We start from the raw sequence: 23,700 nt of genomic DNA, 5'->3' as shown, positions 1-23,700 counted from the left end.
AGTGGGGTCTCTGTTTCCCCCAGTCCTGTCAAAGTCCTGCAATCAATTCCCACTAGGCTTCAGAGTCTGATTCTCTATGAATTCCTCCTCCCGTTGCCGGACCCCCAGGTTGGGAAGCCTGACGTGGGGCTCAGAACGTTCACTCCAGTGGGTGGACTTCTGTGGTATAAGTGCTCGCCAGTCTGTGAGTCACCCACCCAGCAGTTATGGGATTTGATTGTACTCTGATTGCGCCCCTCCTACCGTCTCATTGCGGCTTCTCCTCTGTCCTTGGACGTGGGGTATCCTCCTTGGTGAAGTCCAGTGTCTTCCTGTCGATGACTGTCCAGCAGCCAGTTGTGATTCTGGTGCTCTCGCAAGAGGGAGTGAGAGCACGTCTAACTCCTTGTTCTTACAAGAATTTTATTTCTGTATTTTTTTTATTCAGGTATAATTGAGATATAACATTATATTAGTTTAGTTATACAATGTAATGATTCGATATTTGTATATATTGTGAAATGATCACACAGTAAGTCTAGTAACATCTGTCACCATACATAGTCACAAATTTTTTTTTTTCTTGTGATGAGAACTTTTAAGATCTGCAGTTTTTTTATTTTTAAATTACCATTCTGTATTGTGATTGAGATTACTACTTACTATTCCAAGTTCTTCCTTTCCCTTCTAGCTATTAGTAGATGAAATGCTAACTGGTTATTGAAAGATGTAGAGAAATGCTGATGGATATTGATGGAAGTGAGGGCTGGGCATGAGCTAGGCTGCGGCTGGCATCAAACCACTGAAAAATGGGTTAGGATAACATGCTCACTCTGGCTGGTGAAACTGGTTTTCTTTGAAGTGGGGTAAATGGTAAAGCAGGTACAAGTCGCCTGCTGTCTTTCTGTCTGATGTTACTATTTTGTACTTTGATTTATAGAATTTATTCTTGAAGTCTTATAGATTTTTGTTCCATATTTGTAGATTCCAAGGTTCTTGTAACTTTATCTCTCTTAATTTTATGTGAGGTTTTTTTTTCGATAAAAAGCGTTGGGGAGAATAAATGAGACAGAGGAAGTTTCCCTGTAAACTTAGAAATTCTAGAACAGTTGCTTGTTTTCCATTTTTTGGCATTGTTATGGATTATTAAATAATTAGATATTTGACTTCCTGAGAAATTGTACAGTTGAGAACGTGTATTCACAGATAAGTACAAAGGTTATTTTCTATTTTTGTGTTTCAGGGTTATTGTTTCAATGCTAATAGTGAAAAATGCTACCACCTCTCTGCTTTTAGGTTGGAATGTTGCGTCAGCAGGTTGAAGAACATGAAAAAGTCAAGCAAGAGATGGCCATGGAGTATAAGCTGGAGTTAAAGAAACTACATGAAGAAGTAAGATTTTAATTCTGTTATGTGTTGTATAATTCTGTCTCTTCAACCCATGAGAATTTTGTTAATGAGCCAGTTTCTACTTCATAGAGTGGATGTATATATACCAAGGGAGGTGCAGGGGTGGAAATCTATTTCTCTGTTCTTAAACCCAGGTAAAGAATCTTGCCTATTTATATGTTTGATACTACCTACAACAGCGATTCTAAAATGTGTTTGTTGGTTGAGTACCTGAAAGAAATAGAGCTATTTTTGTATAATACCATGAAATACTGATACCAAAAGCTTATATTAAATGTTTTAATTTTTAAGTTGAATCAGTTAATAGATTTTAAATAATGGAGGATCCAAAGGTTTCAGAAGCATTTTGGGATAGATAAGAAAAGTAAGAAAACTCTATCAGTTAACTCAGTTTTATTCTTCAGATTGGGAAAAAACTGCTTTTATTTTCATTTAATTCCACAGTACTCCTCTCTTGCTTACTTACTCAGTGTTCTGCAGGAGAATGGTTCAAGAACCACAGGCCTAGAGAAGAGAGGGTTTTTATTTGCTGCTTTTATTGTGGGGGCAGGTTTGGGGGCCCCTAAGTGTAAGGCGATTGTACATTGTAAGAAAAATTAAACTTCTGTTTATAAAATATTTTCCCTTTATTTTTTTCTTTGACTCAATATATTTCTTTTCTGGTGTTTATTTTTTATATGTAGTTTTGAGTTATTTTATCTGACATGCTGTCTATTTTCAGGGGTACTAGTGAGCTCTATGCGTGCTTTCATAATGCCAATTTGTTGTATCAGCACTATTTACACATTCTTAAATTTTAAGTCTAGAAATAACTGTGTCTACAGTTAGGCAGACTGAAGAGAAGCTATGAAAAGCTACAGAGAAAACATGTAAGAGACTTCAGAGGAAATGCCAAAAATCACAGGGAAGATCGGTCTGAAATTGAGAGGTTAACTGGAAAAATAGAGGTATGTTCATAGTACAGATTGGCTCATAGTGTCAACCTTCATGTAGGAAAATGCTGTTTCTAATAGTGCTATTTCCTGAAACCAATTTTCTCTCATCTCTAGGACTACTACTGAGCTATTTCAAAGGTGGAAGGGTGATGCGCTGTGCATCCTGTCACCAGGATGGTTACTAGCTATCAGTAGCTCTCAACAGGGTAATACCATCCTTTGAGGGCATTGGAAATGTATGGAGACATTGTTTTGGTTGTCAGAATGACTGGGAGTGAAACTGGTGTGTAGGGCACAGGGACCAGGGACACTAAACATGGTTTGGACTTTTCCACACAGGAAGGAGTATTGAACCCAAAATGCCAATATTGAGGAACATTGACTACCAGTTACTAGCTGTCCTCCATGGGCAGTGTCCTTGTCTTATTTATCACCTAACAGCGTAGGGGCTTTGTAAGTGTTGAAGGTACTAAGTGTTGAAGCTTTTTTGTACAGAGTACTCTGCATATCAGATTGTTTATCGTCAGTTCCCATTTAGATATGGTAAGTAACTTACCTCCGCCTTTGCTGACTTTGTTTTTATTAAAACTGATAACTCCATGATTATTGTATATATTCATTCCCTAGAGGAGTTAAGGGAGCGGTGGGTTAACACCACCAAGAGTAGATGAAAGAGCAGCACGAGGCTGTCACTTTTTTCCCCTTAGATCCCCTCCTCTGTCTATGCTCTTGGTTCTCAAGTGTACCTAAGAGTCACCCAGGGCCCTCTTTAGGCTCTCAGAGATTTTGATCCAGTTGTATGGCATGCGAGCTAGGACTCTGCATTTTATCTAGCTTCCCTAGCCAATGCTAATTTGAGAAACATTGTTCAACATCTTTGTGTGATTACTTACAATTTTTCTACTCAGTGACCTGTCACCCACAAATGCCAGTATGTTATTACTACCTAGAATTTTAATTTCTGCATTTAATATTTTTTTACATCTCAATATTTTTATACATTTGAAGAGCTTAGAATCAGATACTGCTTTCCCTCCAGCCCTCTTCAGTGAAATCTGGGGTTTTTTTGAAAAACCCTTCATGTTCTTGTTCCCCATTACCACTTCCTGACCATTGTCTTTTCTTTGTACCTCAGAAACTCCATCGTTTTTTTTTTTTAACATCTTCTTTAGAGTATAATTGCTTTACAATGGTGTGTTGCCACTCTCTCAATTTGCTTTATAACAAAGTGAATCAGTTATACATATGTCCCCATATCTCTTCCTTCTTGCATCTCCTTCCCTCCCACCCTCCCTATCCCACCCCTCTAGGTGGTCACAAAGCACCAAGCTGATCTCCTTGTACTATGCAGCTGCTTCCCACTAGCTATCTATTTTACGTTTGGTAATGTATATATGTCCATGCCACTCTCTCACTTTGTCCCAGCTTACCCTTCCCCCTCCCCGTGTCCTCAGGTTCATTCTCTAGTAGGTCTGCATCTTTATTCCTGTCTTGCCCCTAGGTTCTTCTGACCATTTTTTTTTCTTTTTTTAGATTCCATATATATGTGTTCACATACAGTATTTGTTTTTCTCTTTCTGACTTACTTCACTCTGTGTGACAGTCTCTAGGTCCATCCACCTCACTACAAATAACTCAGTTTCGTTCCTTTTTATGGCTGAGTAATATTCCCTTGTATATATGTGCCACATCTTCTTTATCCATTCATCTGTCGATGGACACTTAGGTTGCTTCCATGTCCTGGCTATTGTAAATAGTGCTGGCAATGAACATTTTGGTACATGACTCTTTTTGGATTATGGTTTTCTCAGGGTATATGCCCAGTAATGGGATTGCTGGGTCATATGGTAGTTCTATTTTTAGCTTTTTAAGGAACCTCCATACTGTTCTCCATAGTGGCTGTATCAATTTACATTCCCACCAACAAGAAACTCCATCTTTGATTTTCATGTCATCAGCATATACCACCAACCAGTGTACATACAGCCAAAGTTAGTCATCTTCTGATCCCTGGTTACTCCCCTGTTCAAAGACTTCAGCTCCCAGTTCACTGTCATTCTCTCCAACCTTGCTCTTATCGTAATTCTTGAGGATTTCAGTATCCACAGGGATGATGCTTATAATACTGTGGTCTTTGAGTTCCTTGGTGTTCTTTTCTCCACAGATATCTTGATCTCCTATCTGTCTCTTCTCCCTTTTCCCATTGCCATTTCTTAGGTGTTATCATTACCAATACTTGCAACCCTCCTAGAATCACATTTTTAAGCATCACATTCTCCAACTACCATCCCTGTCTTTTCAGCTCTCTCCCTCTGGCTCCTGATGCTCGATACTCACCTGACCCCCATCCCTTAAAGTGCTTGGATCCTGCCACTTGTCACCGCTCTGTCTCTACCTTGTGTCCTCAGTTACCAGTCCTTACCCAGCTTCCATCCCATGGTTACACTCCTTATAGTCCCCTTCAATTCTGTGCTCTCTCTTACTTCATCGCCTTTGCTTGGCAAAACTGTAACTCTCGTTAAATCCAGCTTTCTCCCCACTTTCTACCTGTCGTGTGTGGCAGACCATGGCTGGAGAAAAATATAATCGTGCTGACTGGCCTCATTTTAAATTCATGGTCACTCACCTCAAATGGGTCCTCATGCTGCCCAGAATCATATTATATTTCCCCTCACTCTCCTACTTTCCATAATGACTGTTTCATACTTTCTCTTTTCTTGAATTTTCAACACTTTGCCCCACATCCTCACTTTTGGGGATGATCTTTCTTTCTATTTCATTGAGAAAATAGAAGCTAATTTTCACAAACTTCCAACCTTGTGTCTACCTGCCTATTTGCAACTGCACCCACATACTCTGCCTTCCTGCTGGAGGGACTGTCCATGCTCTCCCTATTCCCTACCCACAACATCATTCTAGAAATGCTCCTCTCTTCTGCATCTTCAGGTTTTTCCTCCCTCCTGGATATTTTCCACCAACATGCAAACTTCCCCCCTCTTAAATATCCTTTCTTGACCTCTCTCTTCATCCTCTGGATACTGCCCCATTTTTCTCCTTCATTTTATAAGTAAACTACTTTAAGTACCTATACTTGTCTCCAGTTCCTTTCCTTTCATTTTTCTTACACCCACTCAGTAAGGCTTTTGCCCCCTCTCTCTGCAGAAGCTATTTGCATGGAGGTCACCAGTGACTTCCCCATTACTCAAGCCTGTGGCCAGCCCTCATGTTCCCCATCCTGTCTGCAACATTGGACCCAGCTGGTCTCCGTCCTCCTTACAACTCTTTCTGGATTTGGCTTGGAGAACGATTGCACTTTCCTGGGTTTTCTCCTACCTTGTTTGCCACTCTTTCTCAGTCTCTTTTGTTCCCCAACCTTTTAGCATTGGAACACCTTACGGTTGTGTCATTGTACTCTTCTTTTTTCTGTCTAGGCCCACTCCCTTGGTGATATCATTCAGTCTCATAGTTTTAAGCATTGTGTATATGTTGATAATTCCCACATTTGTATATCTAGTCCTGACCTCTCCTTTTTGCTACAGAATAATTTGCAACCTCCTGTTTCACATCTCCAATGTCTAAAGCTGTCTCAAACTTGACATGTCCAAAATAAAGGTCCTGATTTTTTTCTCTCCCATCTTCCAGCACCATTTCTGTTTCAGTTAATGGCAACTCCATTCCTCAGATTGCTCAAGCCTAAAAACCTTGGAGTCACCCTTGATTTCTCTTTTCCCAGCACAATAGCCAGAATGATTCTGTTGTAATGTAAGTCAAATCATGTCCTCTCCTGTACATAAGCCTTCCAGTAGCTTCTCTCAAAAGACAAAGTTATCATAATGACCTACGTAGTCTCACCGCCTGTTAACTCTGACCTTTCCCTTCCTTTTTTTCCTTTTACTCACTTATTCCAGCCGCACCAACCTCCTTGCTCATCCTTGAACATACCAGGATGCTTCCACTTCAAGGCCTTGTACTTGCTGTTCCCTCTTCCCAGAATAGTATAACTTCATCCCTGTCTCCCTTGGTGTTTACTTAAATGTTACTCAGTGTGGCCACTCCTTTTTAAAATTGCAGCCCCCAACTCTGAGCACTTCATGCTGTATTTTCCCCAAAACAGGTACAGTTGGCCTTCTGTATCTGTGGGTTCCGCATCCATGGATTCAACCAACCATGGATCTAAAATATTCTGGGGAAAAAAAATTCCAGAAAGTTCCAAAAAGCAAACCTTGAATCTGTCATGCGCAAGCAACTATTTACACAGCATTTACATCGTATTTACAACTATTTACATAGCATTTACATTGTATTAGGTATTATAAGTAATCTAGAAATGATTTCAAGTATATGGGAGGATGCGCATTGGTTATATGTGAATAATACACTATTTTATATAAGGGACGTGAGCATCTGTGGATTTTAGAATCTGCAGAGGCCTGGAACTAGTCCCCCACAGATACTGAGGGGTGACTGTATTACTATCTAATGTACTGTACAATGAATGTGTTGCCTATCTCCCTCCAACTGAGTGGGGCTAGAATTTTTGTTTTGTTAAATAGTGTATCCCCAGCACGTAGAACAATACCTGGCATGTATATGGTAGAAATAATGAATAAGTGAGTATCAGCTGGTGAACAGTAATTACCCTAAGCTAGCATGAGACTTCTGGAGTTGAGGCTCCTGGAGGACAGTGATGGAAAGACTGAGTTTCCTTTCCCTTTGGTTTGCCTCATTTTCATAAATACTGGGCTCATTTTTTTGATTATGCAACTTGAAGTTACTATTGATCCATCATTAATTTTGAACTGTTTGGCTTTGGGTTACAGATATCTGCTAAAATTTAATACAGATATTTCTTGTTATTCATGTCTTTGCAGTTCTGTTGAGATAATAAAAATTTGGATATCAAAGGATACTGTGTTAACTGAATCTATTTGGTTCCTGAGTTTTAGACACTAACAAGAATTGGGCTGCCCAGGGATTTATCTGAAAATTTAGTTGAATCCGTTCAGTTCCTGGGTTTGGATGTCAAGAATTTGGGCAGTGAGGGATATCTGTAATCATATTTTGAAATTTTCATTATCTTAGCATCAGTTTTCTGAAAAATCACTAAAAAAATTATTAGCAACCCTTAGGTGGCAGCAGATCTTTGAAAATCATGAATCCAGTATTTAGCATCTGTGTTTCATACTCTTCACCATTAGGGTGTTAAATTTAGAAAGACAGATCTCCAGAGGCACAGTATGTAAGGAATTTAGTATTACTCTATAGTTCTATCAGCTAAGTGAGTAATGGGGCTCCTGCTGTGGAGAAAGGTGCATGTGTACCCAGGGACCTGGGGAAAAATTAAAGTCAAAGTGAATCTGGAAAGTAGTGACAGCAAGGGGAAGCACTTAGAAGTTAAGTACCTTAATTGCCTCTTCAGGAATTTCGTCAGAAATCACTGGACTGGGAGAAGCAACGCTTGATTTATCAGCAACAGGTATCTTCTCTGGAGGCACAAAGGAAGGCTCTGGCTGAACAATCAGAGATAATTCAGGTAAGTTTAAGACATTTTGGGATAATGAGAGGCAGAGAGGTTTTGATTAAATTTGAGCTAGCTTAATGCAGTGCGCGTGTGCTCACCATGTCCACCCATGTCCCCACGCCCTCTTGCTCCCTTGCTTGCTGCTTTCCTCAGCGGTTCCTAACTCCTCACTCGTGCTCTTTCTTGCTCTCTCACTCTGTCGCTGTCTTGCATTCTCATGCTCACTCAACACTCACATTTGTTTCACTCTCCTAATCTTGGTCTCTCCCTGTCTCCTTTTCTCTTTCTACCTCTGCTCTCTCTGTCTCCTTTTCCATTTCTTTCTGGCTCTGGCTTACTTATTCTGGCTGCTTCTGGCTCTTGCCTTGGTTCCACTTCTGTCTGTGTCTTGTTCCATCTCTGATAGTTCGGGGTGCCTTGGCTGAGGTCCCTCAGCCAGGGAGCTTCGGCCAGTCCACCTGTTTGGACACAAATATTGAAAGATTCACGCTAGCTAGAAGCAGTATCTTTGTGGCAACAGAAACACTTCTTAGAACACTACTAGAAACTGTTTTTTAATGAAAAAGTAATGGCTTAAACAAAACAAAAAATTAGCTACCTAATTTAGGAACTTTCTTCTTAGAACATATTCAGTTTGTTTGCTTTTTCAATTAAAAACCAAGAACAAAAGGGAAATGAAAGTAGAGGGTAATGAATATTTGTGACCATCTTCTGTGTGCTAGACACTGTCTCAATGCTTCTTCTAAAAGTAGTTATCTAGAATATATAGTTATATGTTATCTGTTTAATACCATGATAATTTGTCAAGGTTGGTAGTTATCTCAGTTTTACAGAAGAGAGAATTACTGGAGAAGTTAAGAGAGCTAGAGAGGAGCTCTAAAAAAATTTTTTTTTAAGAAACAATCTGTATTATTTGCTGCTCTAAGTCTCAGTAATATATTGGCTTTTAATCATCCCCCCGAAATATCAGCAGGCTAGTAAGCTACCACAAATGGCTCTGCTGTTAGTGAGTCTACTCAGAATGGCAAGAGGGGCCCACAGCAATCTCAAGGAACAAAATTACTTACTAGGCTGTAGCAAGCTATGCAGCCAGAGTGGGCCAGCAAAATCCTGGATGTCTAGACCAGCATTTTTTGGCCTGAATGCTAAAGCACTGTATAAACATAAATAGCTATAAGATATTGTAGACTTCAGATTGGCAAAATAGAAAATTGAGTCCTAGTTTTTAAGTTCTCAATTATTCATCTATGTAGTATGCTTATTGTTGATTGTAGATCCTTTTTTCAAATTACTATTGTGGTTACTCAGCATAATTAAAGCTTCATTGTTAGTAAAAATGAGATTTTTATTTACTATAATTTAGCTGGGGCTAGAGTAAGATGCCTTTAAAAAGCCAATGTTTGTTTTCCCTACTTAAAGGTATTAGAATTATTCTTCTGATAGTTTTCTTTAAACTAAAACTGCTCTGATTAAGTAAAAAATGTTACTTATATTTCTTTTTCCCTTTTGGTCCTCATTTAAAAAATTTTTTAAAAATAAATTTCTGTATACTCATTACTCAGCAATAATAGTTATCATTTTGCCAGTCTTTTAAAAAATTGTGGTAAAAAGCATTAAAACTTACCATCTTAACCATTTTAAAGAGTACAGTAGTGTTAACTATATGCCCCTTGTTGTGTAACAAATCTCTAGAACTTTTTCAGCTTGCAAGACTAAGACTCTTTGAGCAACAACTCATTTTGTCTAATTTGTTTCATCCTTCCCTACTTTTTACTTTTGGCTGGAATATTACAGAGCAAATCACAGACATTGTCTTATTTCCCAACAGATAGGACTTAAAAAAAATAAACATACCAGAGTCACATTAACAGACTAAATAACTTCTTAAATAATTTAATATTTAGTCTGTTCAGATTTCCTGAGTTGTGTGAAATAATGTCTTGGACTCCAGTTAAGGTTGAAACATTGCATTTTGTTGATATGTGAATCACCATTGAACAATAAAGGTAGAAAATCTTGCAGATTGGATAAATGGATATCAACATCCACACTTCCCCCCAGTTTGAAAAAAATTTTTGATGTAAAGTTTTTTCTTCTGTATTTTTTATCATCTAAAAGTGGAGTTCAGGGAATTCCCTGGTGGTCCAGTGGTTAGGACTCAGCGCTTTCACTGCTGTGGGCAGTTCAATCCCTGGTCGGGGAACTAAGATCCCTCAAGCCACGTGACCAAAAAAAAAAAGTGGAGTTCAGAATAACTTCTCACTCTTTGAGTCATATATTTGCTTGATTTTTTTCTTTTAGTCAGCTATTAAAATGACATAATACATGTTCATTTTAGAAAAATGAGAAAATGTAGATGAAATGAGAAATAAAATCACTCATAATTCCATCCTTTAGAGATTTACCATGGTTAACATTTGTGTGTAAATTTCTTCTGACTTTTTCTGTGTTTGTATGCCGTGTACACTGCATTCATGTACATTTGGTAGGAAAAACACTATGTGTGTGTATGGGAAGAGAGGAATAGTTGCAAACTTAAAAAATTACTAAGAATGGCAAAATGTTGATAATTGTTGAAGTTAGGCGATGTATAGGGGTTCACCATCTTACTCTTTCCATATTGTATACGTTTGAAATTTTCCATAAAACATAATGTGAAAATGTAAATTATATGCTTACAATGTGACAAGCAGTATGCTAAGCACTTTATAATGCAATATTTTATTTAATTTTCACAAGTTAAAAATTTTCCTTTTTAAATACGACATGTCAACAAATGTGAGTCATAATGATTGTATAGAAGTTCAGTCTACCATTAAATGTCTTAATTTATATAACCAGTCTTTTGTTGTGGAACATTTAGTTTTTTTACTTTTTCACTCTTATAAGTAGTGCATGGGTGAACATCCTTATTTAAATATTTAGGAGTATATGTCTATTTATTTTCTTGGGAAATGACCCTAGAAGTGAGATTGCTGTATCAGAGTAGTCGTACATTCTTAAAGATTTTAATATATATTGTCAAAGTACTCTTCAAAGGTGCATTGATACACACTTTCACCAACAGTGTTTGGGAATGTCCATTTCCTCACACTTTCTCAATATTGTCCATTTCCTGCCACTCTCAGTATTGGGCACTATTATTTATTTTATTATTTTTTAAAATTTCTCCTACTTTTAGCCTTGTCTTTGTCAATCTGATAGGTGGAGAAAATGGTGTCTGATTATTTGTTTTAATTTGTATTTCTTTAATTATGAACGAGATTGAGCATTTTTTTCATCTACTTATGGCTATTTCCATTCTTTTGTAAATTATTTGTGTTCTTTTCTTTGCTCTTTTTTTTTCTGGTTATTTTATTTATCAAAATCTGTTGTAATTTTAATCAGTAGAGATAATATTTTAAACTTTGTTAATTAGGAGAATACTTGCTTTCTATAAATTCAGCATATTTTTTCTTTCACAACAATAAAATAAAAATGTCTAAATGTACAAAGCACTAATCACTCTGACATATTGTGTGGAAGAATGTAGAGCAGTTCAAGTCACAATACACTGATTTTCAAAAACCAGTATATTTTCTTCTATTTCAATCAAGCATTAGAGCCTGAGACCGAGAAGAGGTCATAATGAAACCTTATCCAACCAAATCAGAACTAAAAAAAAAAATTTTTTTTTTTTAAATTTTTATTTATTATTTATTTATTATGTTTATTTTTGGCTGTGTTGGGTCTTCGTTTCTGTGTGAGGGCTTTCTCCAGTTGCGGCGAGTGGGGGCCACTCTTCATCGCGGTGCGTGGGCCTCTCACTATCGCGGCCTCTCTTGTTGCGGAGCAGAGGCTCCAGACGCTCAGGCTCAGTAGTTGTGGCTCACGGGCCCAGTTGCTCCGCGGCATGTGGGATCTTCCCAGACCAGGGCTCGAACGCGTGTCCCCTGCATTGGCAGGCAGATTCTCAACCACTGCGCCACCAGGGAAGCCCAAAAAAAAAATTTTTTTAAACCAATAATGCACTTTTGTAGTCTCTTAGCACAGTTACCAAATGCTGCTTACATACATTCAACATCTAGCTTACTGGCATGATTTTTTATAAAAATGAGAAACTTTTGCAGATATATTATTAGAAGGTACACAGATTGCATTACATTAAACACAAAGGCAGTGTGGTCCTTGTAGGAGAAATCAAGTCAGTACCCCCTGGTAGAAATGTTCTATAAAAATGTGTCACGTTGAAGCGTCAGTGTTTTCAGCCAATTATCTGTCCCTGATGTATTTCCTTGGAGTATATGATCTGTCAGGACTTCAGGTTTCTTAATTCAAAATATCTGACTGAATTTAGGTACATCTGGAAAGCAGCTGAAAGGGTTTCTCCAATAGTCTGACATCACAGAAAGTGGGTTGAGAAATCCCTCTCTTTACCCAAAGGCATACTTGTTCTACTTCAGTCGTCAACAGCTCACAAAGGAAAAGAAAAAAAAAAAACAATCAAAACTTCCCCTCACACACAATCCCACACAAGCTAAACAAAAACTACCCCCTCCCCCCATAAAACCCCAGCACCAAAGTGTCAGTCATTCCTGGGAGATAGAACATACCCCTTGGATTCTCTGATTTATTAGCTGTTCAAATTTGAAGGACAGAAATGACCTTATGTCTTTGTGGGGAGGAGGGAAGACGTGTTAATAATGACCAGAGAGCCATTGAGAAAGTGCATTATCTATTACACAATCAACTTAGAGACCTGTCCTCCAACAGAGGTGGCCACAACTTCATTTAAATTCTTTGCTCATTTTTTTAAGTATATTTATATTTTACTATTTTGAAAGAGCTCTTCCTACATTAAATATATTAACTCTTTGCGGTTTCATTGCACTTGTGTGTGTTTTCCCAGTTTACCTTAATTCTGCTTAGTAATTTTTATGGAAATACAATTGTTTTATAAACAATTGTTTAGAATGGCTTAATTCTATTAGTTTTTTCTTTAAGGTTTTTATCTTTGTTGTCATACTATAAATCCTTACTAAGCCAAGATTTCTTCTAATGCTTTATAATTTCTTCTTAATATATTTGATCTGAAAATTATTTTGGTATAAGGAATTTGATAGGAATCTATATTTGTTTTTTTCCAAATGGTTATCCACATAATTTGTTGACTGTTACATTTTGAGAACTTTACAGAATGATTCTAAAATTCATATGGAAGGATAAATGAATGGTACTAGGCAACATTTTTAAAAAGAAGAGTAAAGGTGATGTTTCTTTTATCAAATATTAAAATGTATTAAATTTAAAAGTACAGTTGTTAAACAACATGACATTATTAGATGCAAAGACAGAATGATGGTTATATAAGCATAGGAAAAGATCAGTATCGTCACTAAAACATAAGGTCATTTCTGTTTAGAGGTCAAAGAATCACTTGCTCCTTTCCCTCCTGCTCAAATAATATAAGAGTGAAAAGGAAACATTCAGGGAAATCTTAGAGAACATAAGAACATTTGAAAAAAAAATTAAAAGTATTAAGCCAACACAGAGTGTAAAATATTTAGCTTATTCATAGTATGTGAGAAAAGTAAAGGCTGCATTGTATATGTTTTCCTTTTGAAATATTTAGATGAGCTATGTGGTATTGTTCAAGTTAGTTTTAGATCCTCTGTTCAATTATATATTTATAGGTTTGAATATATGTTATATTTTTAAAAACACCATTTTCCTTATGAGGAAAGGATGATCCTAACTCAAATGTTAATCTGTTTTCTTGGTAGAATTATCACAGAGTTAATTGAATTGGCTCAGACCTACTGTTTAAAAGTTTATGGTGACAGAGACACAACAGTGATAAGAAGGTCTTACTGGGAGCTGTACCATTAATGGGCTGGCTCTTCAAGCTGCTACTTAGTGGAAATACTGCAGAGCTGTGGCCTGCACTGACACATTTGGAGTTGACTCTGATGGGGAGCTTCGTAAAAATTGATGCCTGCAGTGGCCATAACTTCATGTTGAGATCCTTTGGAAAATAAAAAACCCTTGTTGCTTTGTATCATATTCTTCTCAGTAATCTCACTATATGGAAAAGTTATTTTCTTGAAGTCCCAGGATTACATACCACAAAGCCAGGGGAGGATTTGTGTTCAACCCCCAATCCCCAGCCCTTTCCAAACTATTCTCACACTTTAGCTGCCCACCCTTGGTTTTTGTTTTTATCTCCATGACATAAATTGCTTTCTTAATTATTTCTTTACTTTTAACCACCTCTGTTGTGATTTGTGTTGTTGAAATAATTCTACCCACTCCACTAGAATAGTTAGGATGCTATATATTATATTAATAAGAGGAAACTCTGGTTTCTGGTTCAAAAAATTAGTGGCAGTGGTTAGTGGGAAAAAAAAAGGTTTAAAAATATATTAGCCTTAAGATACCTCTAACACCAGATATTTAAGAGAAATAATCATTATTTTATAACTGGTTTATATCTTTATTTCTGACTCTCTTCATATTGGAAGAGGTAGTCTTGAGATATTCTAGTGTAGCTCTGTTCAATAGAAATATGAGTCACCTATGTATAAAATTTTCTAGCAGTCACATTAAAAAAGAAAAAAGAAACGAAATTAATATATTCTATTTATCTCAGTTTATCAAAAATATTATCATTACATTTACGTTTTTAAAAAATTGAGTCTTTGAAATCCAGTGTGTATTTCACGCTTTGAGTACATCTCAATTTGGATTAGCCACAATTCAGGTGCTCAGTGGCTATGTGTGGCTAGTGACTGCTGTATTGGCCTAGTTTATTCATTCTAGTTAATGAAAATTTAGAATTTGTTCTTGCAATGATTATGTAATTTTCACTATGCTTAAAAACGGTGTATTTGTATGTGATTGAATACTGAATTAATTAAAGATAGGCTATGCCTGCCCACAGCAGTCATGGCCAGGCTTTACAGTCAGCTGGCCTGGGGACCAATCCCACCTACAAGTGTGCCTGCAGTAATTGTGGTCCAACCAAAACAGGAGGGCACACCCACACATCCACACAAGGGGATACCCCCGGAGCACTTGGCTGAAGATGTAGCTGATATACCTCATACATAGAAACAAACACAGAGTTAGGCAAACACAGAGGAGACAAAGGAATATCTTCCTAATGAAAGCTAAGACCAAACCTCGGGGAAAGAAAACTATATGAAGCAGAGATAAGCAATTTACCAGATAAAGAGTTCAAAATAATAGTCATAAAGAATCTCCAAACTTGGGACAAGAGTGGATGAACTCAGTAAGAGCTCAAAGTGATAGAAAATATAAGATCCAGTCAGAACTGAAGAATACAATAACTGAAATGAAAAATGCACTAGAGGGAATCAAAAGCAGATTAGAGAATGTAAAAGAATGGATCAGCAATATGGAAGACAGGGTAGTAGAAATTATCCAATCAAAACAGCAAAAAGAACAAAGGATTTTAAAAAATGAGGGTAGTTTAAGGGATCCCTGAGATAACATCAAGCATACTATCATTGGCATTATAGGGGTCCTTGAAGGAGAAGAGAGAGAGAAAGGGACAGAAAACCTATCTGAAGAAATAATGGCTGAAAACTTCCATAACCTGGTGAAGGAAACAGGCATGCAAGTCCAGGAAGCCCAGGAGGAGTTCCAAAGATGAATCCAAAGAGGCCCACATAAAGACACAATATAATTAAATGTTAAAAGTTAAAAATAAAGAGGATCTTAAAATCATTGACGTGTGTGCGTGCGTGCACACACACACACACACACACACACACACACACACAGGAACTAATTATGTAAAAAGGAATCCCCCATAAGGTTGTCAGCTGCTTTTTAAGCAGAAACTTTACAGGCCAGAAGGGACTGGCATGATATATTCAAAGTGCTGAAAGAAAAAAAACTTACAACCAAGAGTACTCTAACTGGCAAGGTTAGAGCTTCAAAGGCTCAGGGGAGAGTACAGCAGCTGGCTTGCGGCAGGCAGAACAGAGAGAGACCAACACAGACAATCCTAGCCACCTCGCTGTACTCCCCAGATGGAGACATGTATCTGATGGTGCACGTGGGGGCTGGGTGCTGAAACTCGGGCTTCAGAGGACAGACCTGCGGAGAGGACTGGGGTTGGCTGCATGGAGATAGCCTGAAGGGGCTGGAGTGTTGGCCAGTCCACAACTGGGAGTGTGTGCAGGACAGAGCCCAGGTCCACTTTAGAAGCCCCATGGTTAACATGCATGCAAAGGGAGAGGTGGGGCCCCACGATAGGAGCCTCATTCTCAGCGTGCTTGCAGTGGGTATGGCTCTGCCTGTATGAGCTCTGGGAGTGTGCAAGCGCGGGAGGGTTGCCCACACATGGAAGCGGGGCTGAAATCTGAGCAGGTCCCCAGGGGCCACATGACTTTGGAAGCAGGGCTGAAATTTGAGCCATGTCTGACGGCTTTGCAACTTAAGTGGATTTACGCTGAGGTGCCTTTGTTAGCTCATTGTTAGCAGGACATCAGAGCAGATTACTGGTGCTCCTGTGGTTGGAGTGGGTCTGGAGTTAGCAGCTGTGAGCTTTGTGGGCAGGCACTCATGGAGCCAGGGCCAGGGTCTGCACTGATACTGTAGCTCCCATGGTGGGTCCAGGTGCACAACTACTCGTGACTATGGTGGGTCCCAGTGCCTGACATAAGTAGATCTGTGCCAGTGGATCTGTGCTGGAGACTTTGTGAGCACAGTGCCTGAGGACACCTGGTCCTACATTCCCACAGCTGAGGTGGGCCTGAAGGCAGTGTCAACAACAGTGTACTTTGTGAGCATGCACAACAGGTGCCGGACAACAACACAGAGCGTGCTTCCTGGTGGACAGCTCCTGCAGAGGAATACTCAGTGACTCCTCTCCCAGTGGAAGTGCTCCAGTCCCACCTACCCCACACTGCAGCTCACAAACAGATCTGGGGGCTTCTACTCCAACAACTTGGGAGAGACCCTGTTCCTGACAGGGCTTTGACAACCACAGAGCAAAGAGGAGGCCCCGCTCAACATCCAGTGCAGGCTCTGGTCACTACAACACCAATCACACCCTGTATCAAGGGGATAACAGCCAGCACAACCTGAGGAAAGACATGGCAGGCACCCATACTAAAAGCCCTTGCACCAAAAACATTAGACTCATGCAGGCCACACAGGGATGCTCCCATATAAGAACAGCCCTTCAAGACCACAGTAGATAACTATTTCTCCTAAATTTATAGAGTCAGAGAAATATAAGGATAATGAAGAAGCAGAGGAACCACTCCCAATTAAAAGAATAAGAGAAATTCCCTGAAAGAATAAACAATGAAACAGACCTCTCCAATCTACCAGACCCCAAGTTCAAAAAGGAGGTAATAAAAATACTGAAGGAATTAAGAAAGGCTATCAGTAGAAATGTAGATCACTGTAACAAGGAACTAGAAACTATAAAGAGGAGCCAATTAAAATTAGAAAACTCATTTGCCAAGATGAAAGCTGAACTAAAGGCAATAAATAGCAAACTAAATAATGCAGAAAAATGAATAAGTGATCTGAAAGATAGAATAATGAAAATCACCCAATCAGAACAGCAGACAGAAAGACAAATGAAAAAAAATGAAAGCAGTGTATGAGACCTATGGGGTAATATAAAACATCCCGACCTATGCATAATACAGATCCCAGAGGAGAAGAAAGAAAAGGGGATCGAAAGTTTATTTGAAAAAATTATGGCTGAAAACTTCCCAAATGGAAAAGAAGCAAGAATCTATAGGGAAGAGAAAATCACAATTGGAAAGTAAATCACTTAAATAAGCCAGTATATAGATTAAAATTTCTTCGTGTGTGTGAAAGTGATGATAACTACAATGAACAGCAGAAGGATAAACATGAAGATGTAAAAGAGGACATCAGAATCATAAGGTGTCGGGGAGGGGAGTAAGAAAATGTAGATTTTTTTTTCAAGAATGTGTTTAAGCCTATATGACTATCAGTCTAAAGCAAGTATATAGTAGTGGGTTAACATACTTGAAAAACAGGGGTAGCAACAAATCAAAAGCATACAGTAGATTCATAAAAACCAAACAAAAGAGAACTCAAGTATAATACAAAAGAAAACCATCAAACCACAAAAGGAAAAACAAAAAGAGGAACAAAGAAGAAATACAAAATCAACTGGAAAATAAGGTTTAAAATGGCAATAAATACATATCAATCAATAATTACTTTAAATGTTAGTGAACTAAATATTCCAGTCAAAAGACAGAGTGTCAGACTGGCTAATAAAACAAGAACCTACAGTATGCTGCCTACAAAAGACCCACTTTAGGGTGAAGGATGCACAAAGATTGAAAGTGAGAGGATGGAAAAAGATATTTCATGCAAACAGAATGACAGGAAAGCAGAGGTAACAATACTCATATCAGACAAGATTTAAAGGTCATACACTATATAATGATAAAAAGATAAATACAAGAAGTTATTACACTCATTAACATATATGCACCCAATATAGGAACACCTAAATACATAAAACAAATACTAACAGACATAAAGGGAGAAATTGACAGGAATATAATAATAGTAGGAGACTTTAACACCCCACTCATATCAATGGACAAGTCTTCCAGACAGAAAATCAATAAGGCAAGAGATCCTAATTGACACAATAGAACAGTTAGATTTAATTGACATTTTCAGGACATTTCATCCAAAAAAAAAAAAAAAGACTTAAAATACACACTCTTTTCAACTGCACATGTAACATTCTCTAGGATAGACCACATACTAGGATGCAAAACAAGCCTCAGCAAATTTAAGAGAATAGAAATTATTTCAAACATCTTTTCTGATCACAATGGCATGAAACTAGAAATCAACCACAGAAAGAGAAACGAGAAAAAAAAAACAATGATTATGTGGAGACTAAACAACATGCTACTAAAAAACACTGGGTCAATGATGAAATCAAAGAGGAAATTTAAAAATACCTTGAGACAAGTGACAATGAAAACAACCATGTGAAATCCATGGATGCAGCAAAAGCAGTTCTTAGAGGGAAGTTCATAGTGATACAGGCCTTCCTCAAAAAACAAGAAAAATCTCAAATAGACAACCTAACCTACCACCTAATAGAATTAGAAAAAGAAGAACAAACAAAACCTAAAGTCAAAAGAAGGAAGGAAATAATAAAGATCAGAGAGGAAATAAATAAAACAGAGATTAAAAAAACAATAGAAAAATAATAAAACCAAGAGCTGGTTTTCTGAAAGGGTAAACAAAATCAATAGACCTCTTGCCAGGCTCACCAAGAAGAAAAGAGAGAGGACCCAAATAAATAATATAAGAAATGAAGGAGGAGAAATAACCAATACTGCAGAAATACAAAAAAAAAAAAAAAAAAACCATAAGGTAATACTGTGAACAATTATATGCTAACATATTAGACCACCTAGAAGAAATGGACAAGTTTCTAGAAACATACATCCCACCAAAACTGAATCAAGAAGAAATAGATAATTTGAAAACCCCGATCACTAGAAGTGAAATAGAATCTATAATAAGCAAAAACAAAAAACAAAAACAAAAAAAAAACCCTGCAAACAAAAGTCCAGGACTGGATGCCTTCAATGGGGAATCTACCAGACATACAAAGAAGAACTTATATCGATTTTTCTCAAACTATTCCAAAATAGAGGAGGCAACACTCCCAAAGTCATTCTATGAAGCCATTATCACCCCAATACCAAAACCAAAGACAGTACCAAAAAGAAAATTACAGGCCAATATCTTTGATGAATATAGACGCAGATATCCTCAATAAAATATTAGCAAGCCGAATCCACCAACTCATAAAAAAGGTGATACAGCACAACCATGTTGGATTCATAGGGTCACAAGGATGGTTCAGCATATGCAAGTCAATCAATGTGATACACCACATCAACAAAAGAGAAGACAAAAACCACAGGATCATCTCAATAGGTGCAGAAAAAGCATTTGATAAAATTCAATACCCATTCATGATAAGAACTCTCACCAAAGTGGATATAGAAGGAATATATTTCTACATAATAAAAGCTATTTATGGCAAACCCACAGCCAACATAGTACTCAATGGTGAAAAGCTGAAAGCCTTCCTGCCAAAATCTGGAACAAGATAAGGATGCCCACTGTCACCACTTCTATTCAGCATAGTACTGGAAGTCCTAGTCAAAACAATTAGACAAGAAAAAGAAAAGGTATTCAAATTGGGAGGGAAGAGGTAAAATTGTCATTATATGCAGATGACACAATACTATATATAGAAAACCCTAAAGACTCCACACAAAAACTACTAGAACTGATAAACTAATTCAGCAAGGTAGCAGGATACAAGATTAACATACAGAAACCTGCTACGTTTCTTTACACTAACAATGAAATATCAGAAAGGGAAAGTAAAAAAAAAATCCCTTTTAAAATTGCATCCAAAAAAATAAAATACTTACAGATAAACCTAACCAAGGAAATGAATGACTTATTTTCTGAGAACTATAAAACTTTGATAAAGGAAATTAAAGGTGATTCAAAAAATGGAAAGGTATCCCGTGCTCTTGGATTGAAAGAATTAATATTGTTAAAATGGCCATACTACCCAAAGCAGTCTACAGATTTAATGCTATCCCTATCAAATTACCCATGACATTTTTCACAGAACTAGAACAAATAGTTCTAAAATATATGTGGAACCATAAAAGACCCAGAATTGCCAAAGCAATCTTGAGGAAAAAGAACAAAGCTGGAGCCATAACCCTCCCAGACTTCAGGCAATACTACAAAGCTACAGTAATCAAAACAGTGTGGTATTGGCACAAAAACAGACATATGGATCAATGGAACAGAATAGAGAGCCCAGCAATAAACCTCACACACCCACAGTCAGTTAATCTTTGATAAAGGAAGCAAGAATATACAGGGGAGAAAAGACAGTCTCTTCAGCAACTGGTGTTGGGAAAGTTGGACAGCTGCAGGTAAATCAATGAAGTTAGAATACCCCCTCACACCATACACAAAAACTCAAAATGGCTTAAAGATTTAAATATAAGAAAATGACGCCATAAAACGCCTAGAAGGGAACATAGGCAAAACATTATCTGACATAAATCATAGCAGCGTTTTCTTAGGTCAGCCTCCCAAGGCAATAGATAAAATAAAAAATAATAAAATGGGACCTAATCAAACTCAGAAGCTTTTGCACAGCTAAGGAAACCATAAACAAAACGAAAAGACAACCTATAGATGGGGAGAAAATATTTGCAAACAGTGTAATCAGCAAGGCATTAATTTTAAAAATACAGAAACAGCTCATACAACTCAGTAACGAAAAGGCAACATAATCAAAAAATGGGCAGATGACATAAATAAACATTTCTCCAGAGACATACAGATGGCAAATAAGCACATGAAAAGATGCTCAACATTGCTAATTATTAGAGAAATGCGAATCAAAACTACAGTGAGGTATTACCTCACACTGGTCAGAATGGCCATCATTAAAAAGTCTACAAATAATAAATGCTGGAGAGGATGTGGAGAAAAAGGGACCTTCCTACACTGTTGGCGGGAATGTAAATTGGTGCAGCCACTATGGAAAGCAGTATGGAGGTTTCCTTAAATACTAAAAATAGAGTTACCATATGACCCAGCTATCCCAATCCTGGGCATATATCAGGAGATAACTGTAATTCAAAAAGACACATACCCCCCAGTGTTCATAGCAGCACTATTTACAACAGCCAAGACATGGAAGCAACCTAAGTGTCCATTGGCAGATGAATGGATAAAGAAGATACGGTGTATATATACAATGGAATGAAATAATGTCATTTGCAGCAGCATGCCATTTGCAGCAACATGGATGGACCTAGAGATTATCATACTAAGTGAAGTCAGAAGAAGACAAATATCACATGGTATCACTTATATGTGGAATCTAAAATATGATACAAGTGAACTTATTTACAAAACAGAAACAGACTCACAGACATAGAAAACAAACTTATGGTTACCAAATGGGAAAGCAGGGGTGAGGGGAGGGATAAATTAGGGGTTTGGGATTGGCAGCTGGAAGCTACTGTGTATAAAATAACAAGGACCTACTGTACATCACAGTGAACACTATTCAATATCGTGTAATAAACTATAATGGAAAAGAATATGAGAAACTATATATATATATATATATATATATATATATATATATATATATCTTATGTATATGTATAACCAAATCACTTTGCTGTACACCAGAAGCTAAGACAACATTGTAAATTAACTATCTTCAATAAAAAAATTGAAAAACTAATACAATAATAAAATTAGATAAGTGATACACAAAATAAATGTAAAATATGCCATCAAAAACAAAACAGGGAGTAAAAATTTAGTGCTTTTAAATGCACTCAAATTTAAGCAACAATTTAGTTAAAATAGGTAAGTTGTTACATATGAACCTCATGGTAACCACAAACCAAAATCCTGTAACAGATACACAAAAAAGACAAAGGAATCCAAACATAACACTAAAGAAAGTCATCAAATTCCAAGGGAAGAGACCATGAGAAGAAGAAAGGAATGGAGAAGTACAAAACAACCAGGAATTAACAAAGTGGCAATTAGTACATACCTATCAATAGTTACTTTAAATGTAAATGGACCAAGTGTTCCAAAAGACAAAGGGTGGCTGAATGGATAAAAAAAGGCAGAGATTCACCTACAGGATCTCGCTTCAAATCTAAAGTCTTGCACAGACTGAAAGTGAAGGGATGTAAAAATATATTCCACGCAAATGGAAACAAAAAGAAAACTGGAGCAGCAATACTAATATACAGAATAGACTTTTTTTTTTATAGGTTTATTCCCTCATTAATCAAAAATTTAATGTTTAGTTAGGCATAATAGGAGAAAGTGTTACAGAGGTGGATATAATTCCATCCCATTAAAAAATTTGCATGTACATTTTATTTATTTATTTTTATTTATTTATTTATTTATTTTATTAGTCATCAATTTTATGCACATCAGTGTATACATGTCAATCCCAATCGCCCAATTCATCACACACACACACCCCCCCACCGCGGCTTTCCCCCTTTGGTGTGCATACGTTTGTTCTCTACATCTGTGTCTCAATTTCTGCCCTGCAAACTGGTTCATCTGTACCATTTTTCTATGTTCCACATATATGCGTTAATATACGATATTTGTTTTTCTCTTTCTGACTTACTTCACTCTGTATGACAGTCTCTAGATCCATCCACGTCTCAACAAGTGACCCAATTTTGTTCCTTTTTATGGCTGAGTAATATTCCGTTGTATATATGTACCACATCATCTTTATCGATTCATCTGTAGATGGGCATTCAGGTTGCTCTCATGACCTGGCTATAGTAAATACTGCTGCAGTGAACATTGGGGTGCATGTGTCTTTTTGAATTATGGTTTTCTCTGGGTATATGCCCAATAGTGGGATTGCTGGATCATATGGTAATTCTACTTTTAGTTTTTTAAGGAACCTCCATACTGTTCTCCATAGTGGCTGTATCAATTTACATTCCCACCAACAGTGCAAGAGGGTTCCCTTTTCTCCACACTCTCTCCAGCATTTGTTGTTTGTAGATTTTCTGATGATGCCCATTCTAACTGGTGTGAGGTGATACCTCATTGTAGTTTTGATTTGCATTTCTCTAATCATTAGTGATGTTGGGCAGCTTTTCATGTGCTTCTTGGTCATCTGTATGTCTTCTTTGGAGAAATGTCTATTTAGGTCTTCTGCCCAATTTTGGATTGGATTGTTTGTTTTTTTAATATTGAGCTGCATGA

The 23,700-nt window shown here is 37.3% G+C and overlaps 1 protein-coding gene and 1 long non-coding RNA gene across 13 annotated transcripts in view; one reads left to right on the top strand and one right to left on the bottom strand.

The window, feature by feature from the left end:
- CEP63 (centrosomal protein 63) overlaps positions 1–23,700 on the top strand; it is an 84,111-nt gene that overhangs the window by 32,713 nt on the left and 27,698 nt on the right. For all 12 annotated transcript variants that reach the window (XM_082395147.1, XM_082395149.1, XM_082395144.1 and 9 more), the window contains 3 exons: positions 1,276–1,371; positions 2,214–2,336; positions 7,744–7,857. In XM_082395147.1, coding sequence (XP_082251273.1) covers positions 1,276–1,371; positions 2,214–2,336; positions 7,744–7,857 — 333 coding nt within the window. The remainder of the gene's footprint in view (positions 1–1,275; positions 1,372–2,213; positions 2,337–7,743; positions 7,858–23,700) is intronic.
- The window catches only part of LOC309630219, a 52,892-nt gene continuing 39,666 nt past the window's right edge, over positions 10,475–23,700 (bottom strand). Inside the window, exon 2 of the long non-coding RNA XR_014245538.1 lies at positions 10,475–11,804. This is a non-coding gene — a long non-coding RNA (uncharacterized lncRNA). The remainder of the gene's footprint in view (positions 11,805–23,700) is intronic.

The sequence above is a fragment of the Balaenoptera borealis genome, assembly GCF_965194805.1.
Source record: "Balaenoptera borealis genome assembly, chromosome: 5".
Taxonomy (NCBI): Eukaryota; Metazoa; Chordata; class Mammalia; order Artiodactyla; family Balaenopteridae; genus Balaenoptera; species Balaenoptera borealis.
This window is presented reverse-complemented; position numbering and strand designations above follow the sequence as displayed.